At 34.9% G+C, this 11,742-nt stretch overlaps 1 protein-coding gene across 2 annotated transcripts; it reads left to right on the plus strand.

Moving 5' to 3' along the window:
• The first annotated feature begins 706 nt into the window (after positions 1-706).
• On the plus strand, positions 707-11,437 carry LOC124361441. 2 transcript variants are annotated; one of them, XM_046815491.1, is made up of 3 exons: positions 707-839; positions 10,234-10,448; positions 10,578-11,437. In XM_046815491.1, exons 1-3 carry the CDS (start codon positions 713-715, stop codon positions 10,605-10,607), a joined length of 372 nt encoding a protein of 123 aa, XP_046671447.1. In that variant the 5' UTR covers positions 707-712; the 3' UTR covers positions 10,608-11,437. The 2 variants fall into 2 exon arrangements, with proteins under 2 accessions (XP_046671447.1, XP_046671448.1); XM_046815492.1 differs by lacking the exon at positions 707-839 and adding an exon at positions 8,113-8,240.
• The last annotated feature ends 305 nt before the right edge of the window (positions 11,438-11,742 follow it).

Below are 11,742 nucleotides of genomic sequence, written 5' to 3' on the forward strand. Positions count from 1 at the left end.
TTATATCTAAATAATATCTATAAAGGTAGCAAATAAGTATATGGAAATCAAATATGTATATCAATACAGTACTATCACTGAAGATTTACCAAAGAACACTTTGTTTTTAAATGGATTCTATACGTAGTTTTAAGAGACACTGTAGTAATTTGTACAAAAACTTATATTTCAATTGTTTTTTGTTTTAGTTTTTTCAATATATGGTTGATGGTTCTATCAAAAAGGTCTCCGACCGTTAAGAAGGTGGTTCGTGGTAGCTCGCCTCGAGAATGAGATCAAAAATAAGACCCCTCGCGTTAGTATTAGAAAACGTTTCAAACTTCCAGAGAGTGTGACTACGAATGCCTTAAAAATAGTAATTTAAATGTTACAAATTAACAGGGCAATCCTTCTCTATTTGGACGGACATGTTGCCTGTATAAGAGCGGTAATTGTCCTATACCTGGACAATGAAAAATTGAAAAAATGTGTTTGTGTCGAGAACTAAAAAAGCATCGCTTAAAATTATCCATATAATCCATTATGAGTATTATTTTAATTACATTCCTAAACTCGAACTCGTTTGGATTTCATACAAAAATATATAAAATTTTCATTTCATATATATATAAAACAGCTGAACGAAAATCCACAATTACTCATTTGCCATGAGATAGTCTTATAATAGTATATGTAAGGACTCTTAAATCATGTTTGTAAACAACCTTCTACTATGGCGGAAGCCGAACATTGCTGGAAAAGAACAAGGCGTTATTTTGCATCCTTTGGTAATTGCATTAAGTGTTCCTGTTTCAAGAAATCTCGTAACAATGTTCAATTTCAAGATATTGGTGATCGAGGTAAAGTAGAAAAAAATAAACGTTTATTGTGTGATGAACTGTTCAATAGGTTAGATGTGGGATCTTTGTCTTGAATCCGCCATTGTAGATAATTTAGCATTAAAATTCAGTTATAAAAAATAATACAACCTTGATGTAATCCAAACATTTTTCATGCAGTTTTGTTTTGTCTAAATATGATTTATATTTTTAGAAACTGTAAGGCATGTTATTAACTAGTGGTTTGATCATTTTCCGTTACGCCTTAAGTAGGAGAAACCAGTCGGCGAAATAAAACAAACTTTTTTAGGCCTATTATTGAGGAAACTGTTCATAGTAGACGTTTAAATAGTGGGTTTAAATAATATTAATGTTAAAATGAACATATATAAATATAACTGTTTATAACCATCAATACAATTATTTAATTGGATTGATCAAGTTTCCTTAACCTGTAGGCTACTGTTTGGCACAAGCCAATGATTGTTCGTTTTATGTATTTTTTTATTGATTTGCTCTAAATGCTTGTATTTGGTCGATGATACGGTTGAACTCTGCTGGTGCTGTTTTGATACCGAAGAATAGCCTGTTCATTCTATATGTTCCTCGGTGCGTTGTTATTGTCTGTATCTCACTGGATGGATCGTCAACCTGAATGTGTAGATACGCCTTGTATAGACCCAATTGGCAGAAGTATTTGGAGTTTCGTAGATTGTTTAGTAGAAGTTCGGTTTTCTTGATTGGATAATGGGAGTTTGTCAATATTTCGTTCACTCTTACCTTGTAGTCAACACAGAGGCGCACTCCACCGTCTGGTTTAGAAATGACTACAAGGGCAGTCGCTGATGTCGATCTTTTATTATTCCTTCCGCTTCGAGAATCTAGCTCAAGATATACTTTTCTTCGCAATGCATAAGGAACATCAAGCTCTCTGAGATATACGCGCTTGATACCTTCTCGTAGCTTGAGTGACAATTTGACATCAGGTATGCAACCTATTTTCTGTTCAAAAATCACAGGGAATGCTGATGACACATCTTCGTTGTTGTTAGAGTTAATGGGTTGAGAAGTTGCTTGCTGGTTATCGACATCAAATAACGATTTTTAGATTGTGGATCCATACTCACCCTAATATAGGCGGATAATTGTCTAATGTGATGTAAATTTCACCTTTGAAAGCATTCGATTTGTAACTCACATAAGCTTCTACCTTCCAATATGGAGCAAAAACATGTATTTTTAAAAACAAACTAAACAAGTATTTTTTTGGATATACGATCTAAATGTTGTGTTTTTAGACTGAAGTGGTAAATTTAGATTTAGTTGGTTGAACATGTTTTGTGGTAGAAAGGTGTATCCTGACATTGAATCAATACAATACATAATGTATTAACATTATGTAGTGACTGAGACTAGTGGCATGGACTTAAAATAACTTGAATATATAATAGGTTGAATTTCGGATGGTTATGATAGAAGACAACGTGAATTAACGAAGAAGGACGAGCAAAGATTGTGTGGTCTGCTAGGTCATTACCCCAAAATGTCTTATAAGTTGGCCGTAGATAAATAGATTAACAATACAGAAATTCTCCCTCTTCGATTCTTTCATCGACCGACAGCTTCTCCTTACAATTCACATGCATCTGACGCCATTAATGTCCCTGCAGCTTAGAACAAATGGAGGTCACCGAAGTACATCTAAGAGCAACTGATATTGGCCTAGTGTTGTCTGAAAGCACATATGAACGAGGTAAATAGTATGATTCGTGGCTACAAATTACCTGTCTTAAGCGAATATGAACTTTAAAAGGGAATAAATATATTTGTAATAAGCTGGAAACTGCAATTATAGAGAAATATAAAGAACCTTACCTTGTCAACAGTTCGTAAATATTTCTTTACAGAATCATCACTAAATGTTTCGGGAGGAAAGTCCCATCGTCAGGTGTATAAAACGCGGAAGTCAACGAAATTTAAACTCGTGTTGGTGTTAAGAACACCACCCAACCCACGAACAAATAAACAAAAGTCATCGTTCGCCCAATCTTTTTGAAAGTAACCATCATATAAACGAAATTGATGATAGTCTGGAGGTCTTACATTTATGCAGTATGTATAGGAAACTTGACACTCTTGAAAAGCATTAAATCTATATACATTTTCAAAACGAAGGCACAAATTGTACGATATTAAACGAAAACTTAAAATTCAGTACCTACTATAATTTTTTCTATTGGTCACAAGAATAGTCTATTAACAAATCATAAGAGCGATTTGCAGCCTTCAATGTCTGCGCTGACGACCGGCTGGTTCGGTTGGTAGTTGTGCGTATTTGGGGGGCACACTGCTTTAACACTCCCTGGAATAAGAACCCCCTCGGGCTGTGACGTCACGGCCGGGGGGTGGTTATTCAGCGCATGGATGTTGACCATGGAATTCGACCATGTGGTCGAGGCCCTGAATTAACATCCCCTGTTCCAAAAGGCTGCTTATTCATCGCATGGACATGGCCCAGTCACTGTATTAATTTAACCGGTAACTCAAGGAAATTTGTCTTTAAGAGATTTAATTTAATCGTAAATAATAATAGTTATTACCTGGATTTTTGTGACGCTGTTACTTGTAAGCTACTATCCAGTATTGTGTTGAAGTTTCGGATAAAAGATTAAATAATATGTTCCTCAAATATGCCTACTTTCTCTTCAAAACTACCATACGACTTAATATTACACAATAAGTGCTCCCACTAACAAAGCTAACAGACCTTAGGTTTCATTCCTATCGCACGCACTGTCCTATTTTTGAAAAATGTTTCACCCAAGACTTAATTCTTAATTTAATTTCTTAATTTTTTATAAATATCACCAATTAACAGAATTAATTCAATCATACTCATAATTTATTCTACTTCAGTTAATTATTTTAATTAATACGTTTATAAAATTAATTAACGCACTGTTCAGATAAAAAATAACATAAACCTACAATTTTGAACTTTGAATCTGCACATAGGTCATAAGCTCATGTAGGCTCTTTCCCTTTATGTTTCTTAGCTATACAGTAATTAGATAGCAAATTAAAACTAATGATAAATACTGTTTTTATTTGTTTTAATTTTTAATTTTGATGTATAGATTCATTCTTTTGATGTATAAAACTTTTATTATTGTGTATTAAGTTCTTTATTAAGTGTATGTACAACCGATTTTCTTAAATTTCGTGTCGTTGGATTTTTAATTAATTAAATTGTGTAACTTGAATGTAATAACTGGGACCTTTTTTTATCATATGTCGTTTTTAAGATATTTACGCTTAAAGATTTTAGAACTTAGGCATTTAGGATTTAGGCATTAGGATTTTAGAAATTTTGAAAATAAAGCTCGTAAGAAATTGAAATATTTATGTAATTAGGCCTTCAGATTATTAAGGTATATACAAAATCATAACCTATTAAAATAATCCGTTAGCAAATATAGGTAAAATGAAAAAACAAAACAACGTAGTGGCCATTTGAGTAATTATTGAGTTTTAGAGTTTGAATATTATAATTTTATTTCCCTTTGGTCCAGGAACAATACCTATAAATATTGGTAGAGGGTTCTGGGACCTTTAAAATTATTATACAGAGTGTCCTGTAACTCTTTGGACAAGGGTATATCCCGCTACTGCTCAGGTCATGGCAAACGCATTTCACCAAATGAAAATGGGTCTTAGGTGCTTAGTTTCCTATCTGTCTATCTGTATGTGTGTGTGTGTTTTTTTTTAATAAAAAATATATCTTAAAACGAATCCTATAAACCTTCTTAAAATCCAGCAGCTTTACAAGAATACATTTTGTTGTGGATTTTATCACAAATCTAATTACTCAAATACTATTTAAATCGAATAATAAGTAACTCATTCACAGCACGTTTACTGTGACAAAATACGGTTCATAACGAATTGCTCAACGGATAGCCAAGAAAAAGTTAACGGCAGTTCCAGAATATCTTATGAATAATTTTGATTTTTATGTTTTATTATGCAAAACAATTAGGTAGCATAGAGTCGTATTCGTGATTTTAATGAATTTATTTTATTATCTGTTGTTTTAGGACATATTTTTTAACTAAAATTTAACAATCATATGTATTTCCAATAAAACATAATATCTATGATGCTGTCATCTATGAAACCATTGTTGTCTAAATATAACTGTGCGATTGTGATTGTTGTTTATTATTCTTAATATACAAACGCCAACCTAAAGTCACTTTTATTTAGTTTTTTTAAACAGATATTGTGAATAATGTAAGACTTGTGGTAAATAAAAAGCAGTTTATTATTGTTAATTAAGAAGTTTGTTTTTGTCTGTCATTGCTCATACAAAGGCGTTCATTGTTGATAAATTTACTATATTATGTCTATTAGTCGATATTTATTAGTCAAAAAAGTTACTTGGCACCATATAGTAATGTACTATAAATTAAGAAACTTGGATCTGAGCGCAATTGGCATAAGATTTTTGTACAAGTATTGTGAGCTATTCGCTGAGAACCTCAACGTCAATCGTGTTATGTCACAGTAAATCTGTATGTATGTTATTTTACATAAGGTTGGACATTAGATTTGCGACGAAATCTACTTAAAATGCAGTTCTAGCAATATTGTACTAAAATTGCAGATTTTTAAGAAGTTCAAAGTTAAAATTTATTAATAGCCACTTCTTTGAAAATATTAAAGATAATGTCATAATATAGTTGTTGCAGCTGGCCTTCCCATCATTTGTCCAAGACTTGGTAGGATTTAATTTATTAAGTTTTAGGATATAAACTTTCTAACCCCACACACACACACACACACACACACACACACACACACACACACACACACACACACACACACACACACACACACACACACACACACACACACACACACACACACACACACACACACACACACACACACACACACACACACACACACACACACACACACCACACACACACACACACACACACACACACACACACACACACACACACCACACACACACACACACACACACACACACACACACACATGACGGCATCCCAAATGTTGCCCTAAAAAGTGCGATAAAGCTGGCACCGAACATGTTTCTCCACATGTACAACAGATGCTTGGAAGAAGGCTACTTCCAGACAAATGGAAGCTGCAGAGGCTGGTTCTTTCTCTTAAAAGGAAAAAAGCCACCCTATGAACCAATCGGCATACCGTTCCTCTCTGCATGCTTGACTCGGCATAGGCAAGGTCTTCGAACGGATCATGTAATGCGAGAATAGAGGTGATGGCTGAGGGGCACCTATCGGACAGACAGTTTGGATTCCGCAAAGGAAGATCAACTGTTGATGCTATTAACCTGGTAGTCAACACAGCGAAGGAAGCCATTTCAGGAGATAGATGGAAAAACGGCAAGAAAAAATACTGCGCAGTAGTGACGCTGGACATGGAGAACGCGTTTAACTCTGCGAGGTGGGACCGAATCATGGAAACACTCGACCAGTTCGGCATCCCAAAGTACCTGCAAAAGTTAGTGGCAAGCTAACTTTACAAACAGAATTCTGCAGTATGAGACAGATGATGGAATCAAGAGATACAGGATCACTGGAGGTGTCCCACAAGGCTCGGTATTGGGGACCGCTTCTGTGGATCATTATGTACAACGGCCTACTTAGATTGAGGATACCAAGGATGGTAACGTCCGTCGCTTTTGCAGATGATGTCGCCCTCGTAATTGTGGGGAAAATATCTGGAGGACATCAAAAACCTATTCAAAGGTGGTATTTGGTAAGTACGCCGTTTGGAATGAATGAACAAGGACTCAAGATGGCCAAGCACAAGACAGAGATAGTGCTCATAACAAGCAGGAAAGAGCTCGAAACGATCACGCTGCAAGTTGGTGAGCACGAGATCGAGTCAAAACCATCCATCCGTTACCTCGGGGTGATGATCGATGCACGCCTCAACTTCAAATACCAAGTTGAGCATGCAAGCACTAAAGCAGCAGCTGTCGGAGGGGCATTATCCCGTCTCATGCCAAACGTTAGGTGGGCCAAAACCGAGACGACGAGCCCTGCTAGCGTCAGTAGTTACATCGATAACTGACCTATGGCATTGCCATCTGGGCAAGTGCACTAAAAACTGCAGGAGTGCCAGAGGATGATATATCCTGTAGGCCGACAAAATGGGCACTGAGAGTTACGAGTGCGTTCAGAACCGTCTCCAGGGATGCAGCACACGTAATCTCGGGAATACTGCCAATTGAGATTCTAGCAGAGGAATACAGGAGCTTACACCAGTGTAGAATCCATAAACAAGAAAATGTAGATGACTGCAGAAAAAGAGAAAGACAGAAGAGTCTGGAGCACTGGCAAGCCCACTGGGACAACTCCGAAAAAGGGTAGATGGGACACATCAGCTCATACCGAGTCTAGCAGATTGGATAAAATCGCCAACATGGATATCCTAGCTACTACCTGACGCAGGTACTCACGGGACACGGGTTGCTTCCGTAAATACTTACACAAGTATAAACACGAGGACTCACCAGAGTGCCCAAAGTGTCGAGGGATAGAGGAGGACGCGAGGCATGTGTTTTTCACATGTCCGAGATTTGACTTGCAGCGACGAAAGCTTGAAAGATTAAGTGATGTGGTGATTACGCCAGAAAAACTTAGTAAAAGAAATGCTCGCATCTGAAACCAAATGGAAAGCAGCAACGGACTTCTCCAGGGAAGTCATCGAAGAGCTAAGGAAGGAAGAAAAGAAAGGAGGGAAGAGCGAGACAGAAGGGCGAGACGCCAGGCTATGGAATAGTGAACTCTCCACACAAAAGTAGAGGAAGAGCGAAATCGCTTTAAATGCCTTCCCCCGTGAAGTAATACCTAGCGGCAGTCCCGCGGGGGGGACAAAGGCTGGGTGAAGAGAGGTTTACGTTTTAGTCGGTATGGGTCTTGGTAACCACATGGACCAAAAATCCATAGGCCAAGATCGAGCCCGGCAACTACGTGCGTAAAGAGCATTTTTTTTCCTCTCTAAAAAAAAAAAAAAAAAAAAAAAAAAAAAAAAAAAAAAAAAAAAAAAAAAAAAAAAAAAAAAAAAAACACACACACACCGACAGAGGAGAAAGTGAGTAATAAAGATCTATATTAATCCGCATATAAATGTGTCTGTCTTGACCTTAGTAATAATGCTTTTGAAAATACGGTAATATATTTAATGCTACGTGTTTTAAAGACTGTTTGTTACAGCGTTTTTATGTTTTTATAGATCTTGATTATAGTTGAACTAACTGATATGGATATAACTGAAGGTAATGAACTTCACGAACATTATCGCCTTGCACCATCTCCTTTACAAACGAAAACACGATGGAGGTAGCAGATATTGAATCTGGTAAACATTACATTATAATATAATTGTTTGTCCTGTGTGTTGGAATTAAACTATTGAAACTGGTCTGTCCTTTAATATTATTGATCCTTAGCCTTTTGAAAATTACAATTTCACAATAAAAATTTTCCCGAGTTTGATTGGTCTTCGCAAAATTAAAAACAAATAGATAATTAATTGTTTTTAAAGTGGTTAATAGGTTTATATATTCTCTGACCACGCATATTTATTACACATACCGAATTTAAGCAATACCTGTGTGTTTTGTACCATGGTTTTAAATTAATTTTACTGTAAAATAAAGTTGTTTTTGATTGCATAGAGCCTAGTTTTTAAAGTAAGCATATTTGATGCATAGTATTTTTACAACACGTACTGGCAGTTAATTATTTGTTTTTGAAGTATTAAAGTCAAATCATACCAATACAATAAAAATACTCGTTAACAACTCGCAATATGGTTAGATGTTTATTGTTTTATACAGTAGAGGTGCCGATTCTTCACATCAACAAGGTATAGTAGCTGATTTAGCACTCCCCAGATGCAGGTCGCGCCTCTATTAGGGGGTGTGCTATGTCCAAGGGGTGCTAATTCAGGCGCACGTATTTGGAAGGGCTACTATCTTAAATGATTTATCTTGTCTTTGTCATATTTATCTAATCCGTTTGTTTTGTTAATTATTATTTAAGTGTTTTAACTTCAGTTGATTTTTCACTTGTTTACACCCCAGGAACATGTAGTATTAATTATAAAACAACTAATTTTGGAACTGATGACAAGAGAAGGTACCATAATATATTCGTGTTTATAAAATCTATGTTTGGCTTTAAGGTAAAACGGCCTAAACTCGTTAAAAAACGTTACCTCTGCTCCCTGGACTTGAACCCGTGACTCTCGGCTAGAGGACCATAGCCACGATATTTAATGGATTAATAATTTTTCTTCAAATTACTAGTCTACAATTTATTTTAAATCCAGTACGTCTCTTTAGTAGGTCTAATTTTGCCCCACAAAGGGCTTATTATCTCTGGATTTTTATTCTAGAAATCATTACGCAATGTACGAAGCCTGGTCTTCACCCTTTGTTGATTGTGTTCAATAATTTTTAGATGTTTCTATTAGGATATCACCATATGGTTTTGGATCAGTATAATTAGCTATCACCACCTAGATACTGTGTATATTTTACACTACTCTGTTCTTCTGATCGATTAAAAACCGCAAGTGCTCCAGCCAATTCCATACCACCACTACTACCCTTTGAAATGGTTCAAGTAATATATTGATAATTAATTGATAAATATTGATGTAATTGATACATATATTTAAAGGGCAATATTTTGTGAAAAGCTCTATCTCCATAACCTTGCCAGCTACAATATTGTTCACAATAAAATTGCATTGTTTTTTCCAAATTCGATCAAATACATTTAAGATATGTCTACTGTCCTAACTATCAATAATTAATTGCTTAACGAGCTGCCAAATTAAGTAAATTAGACACAAGGAGCATTATAGTCAACATAAGAGATGAAATAGAAATAAATATTGTAAGAAATTACATTCGACTACATACGGAGATTAGTTAACGAGTTAATGACTTTGTGGTATAATACATTTCCGGGTGGATAAACGTGAAGATTTTCAAATTAAAAAACAATGTATTCGAAAATGTCCACCACCGCCAAAAATGTTACAAATTTAATACAATTATTACATACAATTTAATGTTCTAAACAATTTATATATTCAATTATAATTTATTGCGACCTCAGCATATTTTAAGACAAACTTCTTCTCGAAACATATTTTGAAATAAGTTTTCACTAGCACGATAGGAACTCTGTACAGTGGCCAGAACTTTAGATTGGCGAAAACCTCCAATTTAAAATCATTTATATAATTAAATTATCAACTTTGCTAAAGAAACGTATCTACACATAACAAGTACGCTTTCCTAACAGGTCGAGTGGAAAATCATATATTTACATTACAGACTCAGTAATCCGACTTCCTGTGAGTCGAAGGGCAGACTTGGTCGCTGGAATGGTACCAGCCGAACGATGGACCTCAGCACCTACCTACATCAATATCATACCGCCAGTACCTCCACCACTTCCAGTTCCAGAGACACCTAGGAAACGGCGATCCAGCCCTGGCCGACTCGATTTGAATACAATCGAGAGGATTAAGTCAGAATTGCAAGAGACGGTACAGTGTTCCTATTTTATTATAAATATTACACATTGTGCTTTTAGTTTTATATTTTTGTTATCAGTACATTGCATAAATCTTGTTAATAGTAATATGTTGCTTACAATGAATTTTAAAATTTTCCAGGAAAAGAAAATGCGCGGAGAGGATACGTGACCAGTCAGTCTATGGTTAAATTTCAACTGCCATGGATAATGTACTTTTCTGTAATGCCATACATAGATATATAAAATATAATAGAATTAATAAAATTTGAAATCAAAATTAATATATCACGGTGACAGACAGCTGCAATAATAAAGGACTTATAGAAAAACATTATAGATTAGTAAGTTGATTATTTGTAAAAATGAGTTATTTGTCATTTATGTCTTCACTGCAAAGCATGCACACGTGTAACTATTTTTATCGAGTAAACGTAAACAAGTTAGTCATTAAGCTACTTAGCAGCAGGTTCTTAAATGCCTCTATACTAAATATATGCATGGAAATTAAAATGGAAACATGTGGAAGATTTTACAGATTAAGTTTATTTATAAAGTTTGACTCATTATAGGCTCAGCTTTGCAATTCTAAAATAACATACTGTACAAGTTTCTATATAATGTAATTTTTAGTTGCAGTTTCCTCATTTCAACATAAAAAACGAAAATACAATTATTTTAAATGGATTGAACACTAGATATAACACACAATATCCAGATGTGCACAAAAACATATCGAAGTTGTTTTTAATTAATTTAAAAGGTTAAAATCCTTAGTTGGTATTCATTAGGCTTTAAATTTATCATTAAATACAAATATTGCATGTTTTAAAATATTTTTTAAACTTATAAATTTTGTGTATTTATAAAATGTGATTAAATTTTTCATTAAAATAAAAATAATTTAAACTACTTTATGTGTGAACAATTATTATATTGAGTTTTAGTTTAATTTCAGGATTGTTACAGTAGTAATTTCTCTATTACCATGTACATTTTTTGTATTCAAAGAATGCAGAGGCTGATAAAATTGTTGCAATGGTGTGAAGAGTTGATTCAATGTAAATGTTGGGTTTAGCTCCATTTCACCTTCCATTTATAGCAGCGTCTGAAATCTGGCACTAAATAAACTTAACTACTGAAATCTGGAGTCCACGTCCGTATAAACAGATAAAAAACCTGCGAGGAAGACGCTCTGAATCGTTTTGACATCACAGGCACCTAGACTACAAAGGAGGTTTGTCTAGTTTACCTAGCAGCTCGTAGTATAAACTAGATGACTAGGTGTTCTCATTGTTTCGTCAGGT

Source organism: Homalodisca vitripennis, chromosome 4 (genome assembly GCF_021130785.1).
Source record: "Homalodisca vitripennis isolate AUS2020 chromosome 4, UT_GWSS_2.1, whole genome shotgun sequence".
Taxonomy (NCBI): domain Eukaryota; kingdom Metazoa; phylum Arthropoda; class Insecta; order Hemiptera; family Cicadellidae; genus Homalodisca; species Homalodisca vitripennis.

Excerpts from the sequence above, each read along its gene's own strand:
- LOC124361441 (XM_046815491.1), top strand. The coding sequence starts at position 713 with ATGGCGGAAGCCGAACATTGCTGGAAAAGAACAAGGCGTTATTTTGCA. Across the intron at positions 840-10,233 it reads TCAAGATATTGGTGATCGAG|ACTCAGTAATCCGACTTCCT; the intron begins GTAAAGTAGAAA and ends TTTACATTACAG. Across the intron at positions 10,449-10,577 it reads AGTCAGAATTGCAAGAGACG|GAAAAGAAAATGCGCGGAGA; the intron begins GTACAGTGTTCC and ends AAAATTTTCCAG.